Genomic DNA, 15,271 nt, shown 5'->3' with positions numbered 1-15,271 from the left:
CCTTGTTTCCCTAAACCTCGTCCGCACATGTTTTGGCGAGCTGGGAGCCGCCATTTCGGGCAGTCAGCGTGTCACGAATCGTGCCCTCTTCGTGACCTTATGCGACGCGTTGAACTGGCTTGCTGTGAGCGTGAGCATGGTGGCTCGGGGGAAGGAGCCACCACGCTTGTCGCCTTCCACCACGCAGCCCTCTTCACGACCATTCGGGAAAACCTCCTCTCCCCCGAGCTGACGAGTTGAATGCGTGTGTGTTCCGCCGAGACTCTGCTTGGAGATTCGGTCCTGACCGGTCGCGAGGGAAGCCCTTCTTCCCACAGCTGCAATGCAGATATCGGAGTTCGAGTACCCGCGGCTTGAGCGAGCAAACGGAGCCCCTGTCTCCCCGCAAGCGACAGTCGTGTTGTCTGGTATATGCCCTGTATTTGCCGGGCAATAAAGCCTTACTGGGATTGTTGGAGTCTGTCAACCGCACGTGAGTACTCGAACCCGTGCGTGAGTCTTCAGATTCCACTGGGGCTAGTTACGGCTGGTAGCACTTTCTCTAGCGAAGCTAGCTGGGGTCCTCTGTTATCCCGTATGTTAGCCCACAAAGTGAACAAAAAGACACAAAACATAACAGACTTCTTCAGGCACAAGCGTAGCAAGTAAATAACCAGCTAGGTATCTTCTTTGCATATTTGTGCTTGTTCCAGTTCACTTTCCATTATGTGAATTTATGGAGAATAGGAATATTTTTTTATTATCCTGAGATATTTATATCACTGAGATACTACTGCATTAGAAAATTTCAAGTACTGGATCCTCCTGAATAGTGTGGCTTACACTTACAGAATTCTTTACTGGATATGACAAGCTGCAGCACGATTCTGGCAGTACCCTTGCTGTCGATATTGCTGCTGCCGAAAAAGAAAAGAAGAAAAAAATATGTGGGAGGCTAAAGTTCCGGCCCCGATTCCAAGCCCAACTGAGGGTGCCCCACTTTACCTTCAACGTACGCCAACTCAATTGGATGCCAATTCCTGAACAAAAGAACTCCACCAAGATGAAGAGGACATTGGACATGGGCACGAGGAGCATGGACTGAGCTAGGTCATGGAGGACCCAGTGGGACAGTCAGTGCTAGCCGGGACTTGGTGAACAGCAGTCGCACAAGTAAACCTGCTTCCTTCAGATGACTTGATGTCTAATCTGGTTACCCTGGCTGGATGATAGAGCCCCACACCTCCTGAAAAACCTTCTCTATTCAAACCTGCACTTAAACAACTTTTTTTTGTGTTTGGTTTTAACGGCAGCATTTATTAAAGAGTCAAAGCTATGCCCTGGTGCCAGCTTCATAACATATTGCTCTGGGTGAATAACAGGCAGGTTTACCTCAGTGACCCACTGTAATCGAAGAATGGCGTGATGGCAAGGAACGTTTGGAGCTTGTTCATGACATGTACTGGATCAGACTTGAGTTCTTCTCCATCAATAATCATGAGCTGAAAACAAGACAATAGAGCAAGAGAAAGAAATAATTACACTCACTTGCCACAAATGAGGTGTGACAGGCATAGCAGAATATGGTGAGAATACAGCAAGTAAGCCAAGAAAAATACCCCAAAATTATGAGGCAACTTAGCACAGAAGAAATTATGCTCTCCGAATCAAGACTGTGGCACGTGCCTGCTGTGGTGGGTAGAAACTGAGCCATCGTTCGAGGTGCTGTGCATAAAGACCAGGGTTGAGACACCGATTCCGCAGCTCACGCAGAGGCTTGGGCGAATGGTCATTGGCTGTGATCACATCGTAGAAACTGAAGTTGAGGGCAACTGCATCGTTATGGGACCGCTGGTGCTGTTTGAGAGACGGAAGAGAAGCACAGCTTAGGCACGGTCTGCTTACCTGTTCCAAAAGGCACCACACCCGATTCGATTCTACTACAATCAATAAAGGTTGAACAGAAACAACTGTCAAGGCGAGCCATTTCACAGTTTAAAGGTCTGTCCCAGTGCAAAGCTTCAGTACCAACTCTGAAAACACCGGTAAAAAATAAAAAATAATAATAATAAAAAAAAAAAACACTGGTTGACCTCATCCGGAGTACGTCAGTATGGCATTTTGATTGGTTGCTTTTGATTTTCAGATTACTGTTTTTCTCTCCTCCTTTTATTTGGAAAGAGCAGTGGCAAAAGACATTAATTCAAAAGTCAGGATTTCACCACTAAATTCTACAAGATATGAACACAAAAAATTGGACACAAGAAACATTATTGCTTCTAATACCAGCCACAAAGCTCAGGTGAACAAAATGGGTCATTCCTCGCCAAACGCCCCAGGTCTGGTGCACGACCCTCTCTAATTTTTCTTGAAAAATTTGTTGTTGATTCCTGTGTTCCCAAAAAGCCCTGGTTGTAACTTTGAATGTGGAAAAAATTTTTCTTCCATATGACAACAAAACAATGCTTTGCGTGTGCAAACGGCATCAACTTTGTAAATTTATTTAAAATATCCTTTACAGTCGAACCCCGCTACAACGAACGCCGCTTCAACGAAATTTCCGCTTCAACGAAATATTTCCAATTCCCCGTCAGCTAGCCATAGAAGTCAATGCAACAAAGTCCTCGCCACAACGAACCATTTGTGAGGCTTGCTTTCGCTTCAACGAAATTTTCGATGATTTGGGCTGGGTTTGAACAATTATTTTACAATAAAATAAGCATAGCGCCAGCTATCTGTAACTTTTTATACATTCAGGACGCTTAGTTTCACCGAAAATGCGCGTTGCGACCACACCGCCACCCAAAACAAAACAAAAAATAACTCATAGGCGCACGCCATTGCTTGATGGTGATAACGATGTGGCTGGCCGTCTTTACACGAGGCGCAGGCCCGCTTCGCCAAGGCGGAGCCCCAGAGCTACAGCCAATCCGTATCCAGTTGAAATTGCATGAATGTGCTCCGCTGCTGGCGCGGTGCCGTCATGTATGCGTTGTGAGCAGCTGTCCTTGCTGTTTTCCTTCTACCATTCTTCATAGCCAAGAGCGAAAATCATGTTTGCGCGTTTGATCTTGAAGCCTAGTCATCCTAGTTTAGTCGCGAGCGCGCGGTCATGTTAAATGCAAGCGCGCGCGTCTTGCCTGCCAAGGTCAGTAGCTGCCGTGCCCTGTCAGAGGATAAGATAACGGCACTGCTCCTGCCACAAGCGAGAGGGGGGCTTCCCACGGCCTAGCAGCTATCTGCAAGTAATCAGCTCAGTGGACACGCCTTGTTGTACAGCGATATGTACGTTTTGCGCCTGCATAACTTCACCCCCCTCCGTAACGCGTTCTTTGGGTGGTGAAAAAACAGATAACCATTGGTATGTTTGTAATCCGAATAAACATGAGTTATTGCGCGTCACTCCTTTTTCTAAACATTGTATTATGCTGCCAATGTTGCGGAAACGCACGGGGCTATTTTTCTGGCCTTTCCGTGGTGTGTTGGGGCAGATTTCGCCTCAACGAATTTTCGCTTCAACGAAATTTTTCGCACGTCCCGTCAATTTCGTTGTAGCGGGATTCGACTGTAGTAGATGGAAATGTGAAACTGTGGTCGTGGTACATGTGTTTCCTGGTCTCTTTGGTCAGTGCAAACTCGATGTCATAGCGGAATGTTTTACCTCCGTTTTTGGTGAAAGGATACAAGTAAAATGATGTAATTTCAACGATTTTTAAAAATATCTTCAACAATGTGAAGCGAACCAAAAAAAAATTTTTGAAGCCATGAGCTTAACTTTACGGACCATGGGAGCGATGGCCAAAACTAACCGCTGCGCTGTTTGGTTGTGAGGTGCCCCCTGTCGACAGTTTCGCACAGTGCAGGGGCCATCTATCATATCAGCACAGCACCCATGCCACTATCACTTGCTTTTTCGCGACTGCCTCTTTCTTTGATAAATCAGTGCCAGGGGGAACTAAGCCGGTTAGGGTTAGAGGAACCCTGCCGTGTATTGCCATATCTCTGTAAGCAGTGGAGTTGCTTGATATGCGGCAATGCTGCCACGCTGTGACTTTGTTGGGCTCGTTACCTATTTATTAGCTCTTCTCGATCACACAAATTTCCATTAATGTATATTATACCAGGCACTAATATAGTGTCAGCTAATGTACGTGCCTTTCTTCTAAATTGGAAGATATGCTTATTTTTGTTCTAATGTGGAGGGTTATGTACAATACATATTTTTATTTGGTTATACTGTAGGCGAAGCCCTCAACTCTGGATAATAATTTTTGGAGACTATTGCAGTTTTGTACATACCTGGCAATAAAAAATGCGGAAAAACTGTGATAACTCTTTAAAGTTCAAATAAATGTAATTCTAGATTTTAGTTCGCATAGATTTCGGTACTTGCTGATCATCCAAAAACTTTCCCCAGTTCGATGGTTTTGCATATTGGTTTAGACAATACGATTGGTTTAGACTACCAATTGTATAGGTGGCTGCGTTATGCTTGACAGAATTACAAAGTTGGATGTTCCTGATAAATTACTAAACAGTACATCTGCTGCATTTGATGCCCAAAATTTCATAAATCATTGCAATACATACCTATACATTGCAGCATTTGCAGAAATCGTAGCGGGTATGGTTGCCCCGAATATTTATTTAAGTTGGCTTACATTCCTAGTATGACATGTCGCCACTGTGCTCAAAGCCAGCGAAAGATGGTGTTTTGTCTATTATTGTCTTCAACAGCACTGTGTTTTTGTCTGCTTCAATATATGACAAGGAGGAGTTGGAAAAAACAAAAAAGAACTATCAAGGCGAGATAAGCAGCAGTGCGCTAACTCTGCCAGCGGAGCAGCGGGAGCAGCGTTACCGCTGATTACGTGAGCGCTGCTTTCGCAGAAGGTGTGTTGAACAGCAGCGTGCAAACGACCAGCGAGGTTCCCCTGGAACCAATTTATGGCAGCGTGAAGCAATCGCGAAAAAGCGAGCAATAGTGGCTTGGGTGCTATACTGATAGGCCACGCCTGCGCTCTGCGCGGTCTCGACAGCAGGCGCTGGTTAGTTTTGGCCACCACTCCCACGGTCTGGAAACTTAAAGCTCATGCCTGTACTTCGCTATAAAAATATTTTTACACCAGTGAAGCAAAGCTCTTTTTAGAAAATAAATTCCAATATCTGCAAAAATGCACTTGTGTCGTAAATTCAGATGAAAATTTCACCTTGTACCAAAATCCCGGTACAAATACGTGGGATATTTTTTAACTACCCTTTATATATGGGCTTTTATGTCCCAAAACATCAGAAAAGTAAATTTTGTTTTAGGTGAGCAAAATGATTTTGAAGTTTGGTTATCCCGCATTTGTTGTACTATGTAGGGTTACCAACCGTCTCAGATTTTTCGGGACTGTCCCGACTTTTTATGCAGTGTCTTGAGTACTGCGCTGTCCCTGTCGGGACAGCTATAGGTCCTGAATTCGTTCTGAACGTCGAGTTAGAAATTTCGATGTGATCAAACACACACCCAACGACGCGCATCACGCTACGGAACACGAAGTTAGCAGAAATTGCACGCACGAAGCAACGTTGCAGTTTTTAGCGGTGGCTGCGAGGGGCTTTAGCCACTTTAGCTTACAAGCCACTGCAAGCCGGAAATCGGGGCGACACTGGTGCCACTGGACTGGAGCCACGGGCAAAGGCGGGCAGCGCCTGTTGTCATCATCATTGTTTGTATAAATCCCCCTTTGTGAAATGCGGCAACTTCTACAACTACATTCTCCAGCAAGAGGAAGAGTTGCGAGCCACACATAGCCAGCTGACAAACTGCTTCAAGAGGTCGCAGCAATAAAGAAACAATGAATTCATCTGGTTTGATTTGATTGATGGTAGGGTTTAATGCGCTAACGCAATGCAGGCAATGAGGTGCGCCGTAGTGGAGGGCTCCAGATTAATTTTGACCACCTGAGGATCTTTAATGTGCGCCGAAATCTCGCACACACAGGCGTTTTTGCTTTCCACCTCCACCATAAAAGCGGCCGCCGCGGCCGGGAATCGAACCCCCGTCTTCGTGCTAAGCAGCACAACGCCTTAGCCACTGAGCCACTGCAGCGGGTGAATTTGTCTGGAAGATACCACAATAAAAAAAACTGATTTCGCTGGCTCCTTATTTTGGTGTGCCCCCTCGTCATATACTGAAGCAGACACAAACACAGTGCCGTTGAAGACAAAAAAAGACAAAACACCATCTTTCGCTGGCTTTGAGCACAGTGGCGACGTGGCATACTTTGGTATGTAAGTCAACTTAAATAAATATTCAGGGCAAACATACCCGCTACGATTTCTGCAAATGCTGCAATATATGGATACAATACTTATGAAATTTTGCGCGTCATATGCAGCAGATGTACTGTTCAGTAACTTATCGGGAACATCCAACTTTGTAGTTATGTCAAGCATAACGCAGCCACCTATACAATTGGTAGTCTAAACCTCCATTGCAATATGCAATACCATCGAACTGGGGGAAGTTTTTGTATGCTCAGCAAGTGCCGAAATGCATGCAAACTATAACCTTGAATTACATTATTTGAACTTGAAAATAATCATAGTATTTCCGCATTTTTTATTGGCAGGTATGTACAAAACTGCAATAGTCTGCAAAAATTATTATCCAGAGTTGAGGGCTTCGCCTACAGTATAAGCAAATAAAAATATGTATTGTACATAACCCTCCACATTAAAACAAAAATAAGCATATCTTCCAATTTAGAAGAAAGGCACGTACATTAGCTGACACTATATTAGTGCCTGGTATAATATACATTAATGGAAATTTGTGTGATCAAGAAGAGCTAATAAATAGGTAACGAGCCCAACAAAGTCACAGCGTGGCAGCATTGCCGCATATCAAGCAACTCCACTGCTTACAGAGATATGGCAATACACGGCAGGGTTCCTCTAACCCTAATAGGCTTAGTTTCCCCTGGCACTGATTTATCAAAGAAAGAGGCAGTCGCGAAAAAGCAAGTGATAGTGGCATGGATGCTGTGCTGATATGATAGACGGCGCCTGCACTGTGCAAAACTGTCGACAGTGGGCTCCTCACAACCAAACAGCACAGCGGTCAGTTTTGGCCACTGCTCCCATGGTCCGTTCACTTAAGCTCACGGCTGTACATTAAGTGGTCTCACTTCAAAATTTTTTTTGGTTCGCTTCGCCTGGTCGAAGATATTTGAAAAAAATCACTGAAAGTACGTCATTTTAGTTGTATTCTATCAGCAAAAACGGAGGTAAAACATTTTGGTATGACATCGAGTTTCACTGATCAAAGAGGCCAGGAAACACACGTGCCAAAACCACAGTTTCACGCTTCCATCCCCTAAAGAATATTTTAAATAAATTTACAAGGTTGACGCCATTTGCACAAGCACCGCATCTTTTTAAAGGGTTGCCAAATGGAAGAAAAATTTTGATGTGCAAAATTACAATTAGGACTTTTTGGGAACACAGGAATCCACAAAAAATTTTTCCAGAAAAATTGGAGAGGGTCGTGCACCAGACCTGGGACATTTGGCGAGGAATGACCCAATATTGGAAGACAGCCCATTTGCTGCTTGTTGATTGAGTGCAAGTGTGAACATTTGTCATTGAAATTTGCTCAGCTCGATTCCCTCAATGATATCACACCTAATAACATGCAGGTCCCTCAGATTACCTTTTTCTCAAAATCATCACTTTCCATATCAATGTCAGCCTGCCCATAGCAGCAATGCATCGTACAGATTGAATGTTTCAGGCTTGTCAAAAGCTTTATAAGTAGACTGCAATTTGGTTCAGGAAACGTTTTAAAATTTTTATGCCGTCTCAAAAATTTTTTTTACACATTTGTGTACAGACAAGACCTTGCATGAGGCATGCCAGGAAACGTGCAGTTGGCTATAACGAGGGGCCCTGCCCTTTCTGGCCGGTTCTGGTGCCTGTGCGAGAATGGAAAGGGACTGCCCCAGCGAGCAGAGCGAAAGGCATACCTGATACCAGGAGTAGGCCCTCTTGGTGGGGCTGATCAAAATGGTGACCAACTTGGCACGAGGCAGGAGGGCGTGGGCACGCTGCGGCACCAGCTCCCCATCAAAATAGTTGGCGCTCTTCTCAAACAGGAAGGGAGCGCTGCCATTCTTGGGTGCCGGAAAAAAGCTTTGGTACCTGGGCCAGAATGTGCACACGTTTAGGCCCACAAGGCCCCTACATATTTACTGCTGGCAATTTTGCGAGACAGGAAAATCAGACGACCACCCTGTAACGCTCACACCACTACAAACATAAGGAATGTGTCACTTCAAAATATAATGCCTTAATTTAGGGCAGATAGCCGCAAGCGATAGAAACGAAAACTAAAAATGCCTCCAATGGACCACCTCCTTTTTTCGTTCTTTCTTTTCTTTTGTGTGATTTGGTATGTGTTTGGTTGGGCTACACCCTGCTATTACCATTTGGGCAAACCTCATTTTGTCAAAGCTGATTAAGAACCCCTGCCCCCACGTACCACCACCTTTTCATACAGGCTTCGTTTCTTTTGCTCCTGCACAGTAAAGACTGCTACCAGCTTACAAAAAGCTGCCCCCCCCCCCCCCCCTCCAAAAGAGCCTAGAAACAGAGCTGCAAAAAAAAAGGAAGGAAGACAAAAAAGTTGAGTGGTATCAACAAGTTGCACATCACCGAAGTTACTGTGCTCCTGGGTAGAGCGAAGACAGTTACAGTACAGCAATACAGCTGCTTTCCTTCCTTTAAAGGGGCAATTATAGCAAAATACAACTTTGCTTAATTTGAAAGAACTAGCTCTAGGCCACTCACTCAATTCATTCTCCCAAAGATGTTTTTTAGTGGAAGATAAATATCTTGTCTCTTTTATTTGCCTGCTCACAGCAGCTTTTAGCAGCTCCTGGGCAGCCCAAAAGTGCTCCCGCCATAGAAATTCTATGGGTAAATAAAAATACAGAGCTGCTTGGAGCTGCTCGGAGCTGCTCAAAACTGCTCTGAGCAGGCAAATAAAAGAGACCAATTGAAAAGCTGCCGAAGTACCTGCTGCACGACTTGAGCGTTGACATACTAAAAACAAGGTTATCTGGGTTTTAACTGCATGACAGACTAAGTTATACGATCGAACAAAACTGGAGGCGCCACTAAAATCACATAATCCCGTTTCTTGGTGGTGGTTTGTCTTAAAGGCCGCTAATCGTACAAGCAGGACTTAGTGATGTCATAAAGACCCAGAGGAGAAAGTACTATACTATCCAGCTTAGTTGCTGGAAGTTTGTGTTAGAACTGGCCTCCCTGCTGTTGGGTCACCAAAGTTTTTGAATGAACCTAATTTGCAATTTGTCTTCACGGTCCCTTCAAAGCTGGGCAGGCACTGAGCCGTGCTTGTTGCCTATTAGTGATTAAAGTAGCCATGAAGACAAAACACAAGTTTGGTTCATTCGAAAGATTGCCTCATTAGAATCATACTGACACCACTTTTAACGTAAACTTCGCTCAAATAAGCTATATAATTAGGAAAAAAGTGAATTGCCATGCAACTCACTAGCTCATTTCCCGCAACAGAACCTATCATGTCATACCAGACCGCTCTGCGATTGGCAGAGGGTGGCAAAAGCAAATGCAAGTTATGCAGGGCTAATAATCTTCCTTCACGAGATATTTTCACTTAAATGTAATGCATATAGGTATTCATTTTATAGAAGTAAAAATGGTGGGGTAAGCATGGAAGCTACGAAAGTACACGTAAACATTGAAGTACCAGAGCATGCTGTTGTTGGTACTGCGCACACTTGGCTTGTCATAGCTGCACAGCAGTATGGCGCTTTCAGCTTGTCTGCTACGACACAGGCCGATTAGTGTAAGCGACATTGTCTTTACGTGACCCTGTTTGTCGAGTATACCCCATGTTTCCCAACACGATTACTTTCTACCATAACAAAAACAAGCCAGGCGCAAATACAGTCAAAAACAAAGCAAAGGCGGGAAAATGTCAGCCAAGGTATGGTAGCGCCATCTGGGAGGACTGACGGTAAACAAGGCTCTAATGTTCGCTGGGTGCCTAGTGCCGCGTTCGCGTTCACTTCAAGGCCTGCTTATCTGACGTCATCGCGGACGACCTCATAAAACACAGGATTTGGAGGGAGAATCAAAATTTTAACATACATTGATTAATTTCTTAGTGCATAAACTATCGTTTGCTGCTGGACTAGCGCTGGGGGCAATATAAAACACCAAATCTTTCGAATAAAACAAACTTGTACTATGTCTTCATGGCTCCTTTAAGGACCATTAATGCAATGGTACCACAACAAACCCAACTTTTCGAGTGTGATATTTGTGCTGATCAGAAGTTATAATACTCTAGCAGGTAACAAGCACACCTGCCCCATGATCTTCTGAAGCAGAAGGAAAGGGAAAGGAGCTGCAGCCTAGCTTCCTTTTATTTGTGCAGGCAAATGGTTACTAGATAGGCTTCAATCAAGCCCCAAGCATATTGCGCTTTTGGTGAAATAATTCTGGATCATATAGTTTAAACACCACTTCCATTGGATGCCACAACCTTTACTGTGGACAAGTATCATAACGGTCCTACAAAAATTAAATCTATATAATTTCAACAAATTCTATGTCTGAACAGGACTGTAATTATTATTTTTAACTGTGCTTTGCGTGTATCATGGTTTCTCTGATAATTCCACTTTCTTCAAAGGAAACAAAAGTGTTTGGCATTCATCACATGGGGTAAGTCACCGCTCAGTTTTTTTTTTTTTTTTCCTTTTTGCATGACATCAGTATGGTGTCACTCCATCTGTCTCGGCAAACCTCGTATGTAATGCTCCAACACAGAATTACATAAAAGCTGCAACTAGCACCTGGGCACTTCCTCACATAGGCACCACTATAGAAAAACGCATCAGGACTAGGCCAGACTAAATTGTTTAGTCACACAAGAAGCAGATCGCCATCTCCAATATAAATTTTACCAGAAATCTGTTACTGCTGCTAGCGTGTTCCTACGCAAACCACCTGCACAGTTGTCACTCTCACCATTCAAAGCTCAAACATGATCACACCAATCACACTCTCATCAGAGCTTGCAGGGTGCGGGGAACAGAGGGAGCCAACTCGTTTTACATGTAACAAACGCCATGACGCAAAAGCGTAAGAAAACATTTTGCCAGCAAATGTCATGGGCATTCTGACACCCAAGCACACTTGTGCTTTCTGCATATCCGGAATCAGCTCTACAATTTTCGGTTTTACACCCAATAAGACGGCACCAGCTATGTTACGCTTATCCATTCCCTTACCAGTCAAGGCCCCTGTAGTAGTTTTTTCCATTGAAGAACTGCACCTCTTCAAAAGTGTCTGGGCTGGGGTGATTGCTTGCTATGGTTGGATGCAAAGTCAGGAACGTGTACAGTGCGGTTGTGCCTGGAAAAGTTTTAACAAAAAGAAATACTGAGTAACACTGACCTCGATTACATATAGTACTTAGAACAGTCAGGCTTGCAACAAAGTGATGGTTAACACCTGGGTTGATTCAAGAATAAATTTCAAACTCCGCTGACAAAAAAAAATCATATTTTACATTTTACACGCTCAAGAAACAGCCTGCATATAAGATCCGCCGTTGCAGAGTGCTCCTAGTAGTTCAGACAACCAAGAAATCTTCACCACACCACTGAAAGTTCGTGCCCAAGTATGATCTACCAAACGAATTCCATCAGTTATGGTGTTACACCCTCGCGCCCACAGTGACATTTCACAAGTCAGCTGTCTTTTCAAAGCATTATCAATTTAGGCTGTAACATTCCAGCCCAGATCAATGTAGTGTTTAAGAAGATAGGTAAAGGCTGGAGGAACTAGAAACAATCAACAAAAAAAATGTATATTTTCTCAATTGATGAGCATGATTTGATGCACATGGTTTTAACACTTTCCGGTCTGGACCTTTTCCCCACTTGTGAGAAAAAAGTGAGAAAAACCGCGAAATTTAACTTTGAACACCTAAGTCTGGTGTACCCCAACACCGGACCACTACGGCTGTGTTGCCGTGTACGACTGTGCAGGGCCTGATAACGGACTGCAAAGGCTTAAATAGCAACATGTGTGTCAAGCAGTCAGCACATGAACAATGCACAAGCACATAACGTTAGTGGACTAAAAAACTTTCTTCTACACCTTATAAGTAGAAAAACTGCACGTAAAAGACAGGACTAGGACAAAGGGGACAGGGAAGGCACCAAGACTCACAACCAACTTTATTGGAAAAACGAACATGAATCTATACCATTTCTTACATTGCGCACAATGCAGCCATTTTTTTTCCCCTCAAGTTTTTTTTTTCTTTTTTTTTTTTTTTTTTCAATGCCCCATCCTGTTAAAAATTCGAACTCATTGACGCGAGCGACTTGTTCCCGGCTTCTGCCCAGCGTGCAACAAAAGTTCTGGGCTGAAGCCGGGAACGAGTTGCCCGCAAGCTGATAGAAGCCTTTTGTATTCGCAAGAACCATAAAAATTGTGTCAGCGAGCCTTCTGTTACTTTGTATGACATTGAGTTTGAATTTTTAAAGGATGGTGCATTGAAAAAGTAAAGAGGAAAAAAAAATGGCTGCATTGTGCGCATGTGTAAGAAATGGTAAGGATTCATGTTCGTTTTTCCAATAAAGTTAGTTATGAGTTTGCATCCGTCCTGTCCCCTTCGTCCTAGTCCCGTCTTTTATAGTTTTTCTACTTATACGATGCAGCACCAACTAGCCCAACAACATGCTGTACTTTCTTCTACACTACCTGGCTCACAGAAATATGCTACCACAACAAGCCAGCCAAGCAATTAGGTCTGGCCACTGCATCTGGCGTTCTGCAACATTTAATTCTGTTGTATGAGCCAATCTAAATGCAGCAGGGGTTTGACGCATTCCAATGCTCAGTGCATTTGTGCATGGTTAGTACCACGGTCTAAGATACACTTTTAGGTGAGGACACAGCTTGCAAAACAAACGTGTACTCGTCATTTTAATAAAGTCGCCAAACTACCGACGTTGAGACCGTTGACTGCAGCGCCCTCCAGCGACACAGAAAAGAAGCTGCCAGAGCGCCGGCCACTCGGAGGTGTTCGGATCTTTTCGGCTCCTTATCAGGCCTTCTCGGCAGTTTCCGCAACCGGTCGTCTGCTCGTATCTGCTCGCCGCGGCTTGGCCGGTTCCGTTGGCCAGTGGTGCAGACGATAATTCGAAGGAAGCCGTCGGAAAGCCCTTGCGCTCGGGCCCAGTGTTTCAACGTGTTCTAGGATGACCGCCGCGGTGGCTCAGTGGCTAAGGCGTTGTGCTGCTGAGCACGAGGTCGCGGTTTCGATTCCCGGCTGCGGCAGCCGCTTTTTTGATGGAGGGGAAAAGCAAAAACGCCCATGTGTACGAGATTTCGGCGCACGATAAAGATCCCCAGGTGGTCAAAATTAATCCGGAGCCCTCCACTACGGTGCGCTTCATCGCCTGCGTTGCGTCAACACATTAAACGCTACAATCAATCAATCAATCAATCAATCAATGATCAAAATAAGGTATAAAATATTAAACCGAAGGGAATGTGTGCCACGGTAGCTATGTTGAGCACTCACACAAGTGAGATTTTATGCTTGCGCAATGAAAAAATGGGGTGCAACTGCCTTATTGAGTACATACTGCAATGGCTGGCAAAAAAAGACAACATTTAACGTTCCCTGCGATCCTAAACAAATGAATGCGTGCTCTGTAGCCATCCCCGGCAGAAAATGGTACTTGCTGTCAGCATTTCTCTGAGAGTGCGGTTGCGCGAAAGGGTACTTTTCGGAGCTTGGAGGGGAAGTACCACTGAATGTCGAAGAGGTGCGGGCTCGCAAACAATGCAGCGCCGTCGATTTTACCATTGGCTACAGCCCCCCCCCCCCCAGCTATACTCAGTACAAGCAGCGGAAAAAAGAAAGCGTCCGCTGCCGGAACAACGCCCCGACATACAAGAAAAGTAGCCCAGCTTCTGAAATGGATTAAACTAGCGGCAAGTACGCTGATGTTTCTTCGTCGTAAATAACGCTGCACAACTGGGGTAAGTTCACCCACGAAGCAGCGGAGACGAATCGATGTTGTCAGTCACTGCCGGTGTACCATGTTCAGAGGAGCTGTGTGCATGTCTTAATGAACTTAGGATGCCCGAACTCCTGCAGCTGTTTAAACAATGCAATAAATTACGCGTCAAAATCACGTTGTGTGAGCTCACACGGTGAGCTCACACAAACAACGTTGTTTAACACGCATGCCGCTGATGCCTGCAAACCACCTTGCTTCGAACGGTCGCTGGTCAAGCCACTTGAAGCCTAGGACCCTGCAAAGCTTAGTTAGGAGTTCTGCCCCCAGATGTCCTTTCAATCAAAGGTCTACGCGTGGCACCATGGCGCCACCAACTCTATTTTACAGATTTTGGCGCTGCTGTGTCCACACCTAAAAGTGCATCTTACACCGTGGTCAGTACTATAAATTGCACGGTTCAGTTATATCGCTAACCCACTATCCACAAAATGTCGAATGCAACGAATTAAATCTGACCCTCCGTTCTAATCTGCATCACAGTCAAACACAACTATTGAACCCATTTACATCAACTTACCCCTTATATCAAACTACGGTTGTATCAAACAAAAATAGTGGCCACCCATGGCGTGACGGTATACCAAACTTCAAACAGCGCAAATCTGCCCCATAAGTTGGGTTTCCCACATGGCCAAACAAACCACCTAGCTCCAAACTATTAACTGCACATACATGGCTCTAATGTTTCGTACCCGGGCTAATTGCCAGCTCCCACAAATAGAAATTAACCCTGGTCTGCCCTGGTGTGCTTGTTCACACAGCCAGTGTGCTTGTTCACACAGCCAATCAGGTTCTCAACATACTGTACTCCCTTGATTCTAACGTGTGCCCCTTCTCTTCCATAAAATATGTCTCAACATCGCATGCGCGCTAAAATCGAGTACCACCTGACACAGTGCTGGTGGTTGCTTATCATTATCAACATAGCAGAGCAACTATAATCGCACTTTTGCACAGCCTGCGGCAATGCCAAAACAAAAACAAATATCCAACCGAGGTTTACCTTCTTTAGCACGGGAAGAAATAAATCTCAGATTTTTTAACCCTACTTTGCAGTATGTGTCTTCGTTCTGTTTAGAATGAAGGCCCCCTACTGCAAGCCAGACACTACAGCAATGCAGGAATGCAGGCATGCCCACACA

General features: G+C 44.6%; 1 protein-coding gene across 2 annotated transcripts in view; it reads right to left on the bottom strand.

Annotated features, from left to right (window-relative positions):
- The window catches only part of Sfl (N-deacetylase and N-sulfotransferase sfl), a 46,703-nt gene that overhangs the window by 6,201 nt on the left and 25,231 nt on the right, over nucleotides 1–15,271 (bottom strand). For both annotated transcript variants that reach the window (XM_077685189.1, XM_077685194.1), the window contains exons 12-15: nucleotides 11,316–11,439; nucleotides 7,995–8,169; nucleotides 1,666–1,836; nucleotides 1,372–1,481 (exon numbers count right to left, since the gene is read on the bottom strand). In XM_077685189.1, the coding sequence (XP_077541315.1) occupies nucleotides 1,372–1,481; nucleotides 1,666–1,836; nucleotides 7,995–8,169; nucleotides 11,316–11,439 (580 nt within the window). The remainder of the gene's footprint in view (nucleotides 1–1,371; nucleotides 1,482–1,665; nucleotides 1,837–7,994; nucleotides 8,170–11,315; nucleotides 11,440–15,271) is intronic.

This window comes from Haemaphysalis longicornis, unplaced genomic scaffold (assembly GCF_048455015.1).
Source record: "Haemaphysalis longicornis isolate Haplotype H1 unplaced genomic scaffold, Haemaphysalis longicornis Haplotype H1 scaffold_1, whole genome shotgun sequence".
NCBI classification, from domain to species: Eukaryota; Metazoa; Arthropoda; class Arachnida; order Ixodida; family Ixodidae; genus Haemaphysalis; species Haemaphysalis longicornis.
This window is presented reverse-complemented; position numbering and strand designations above follow the sequence as displayed.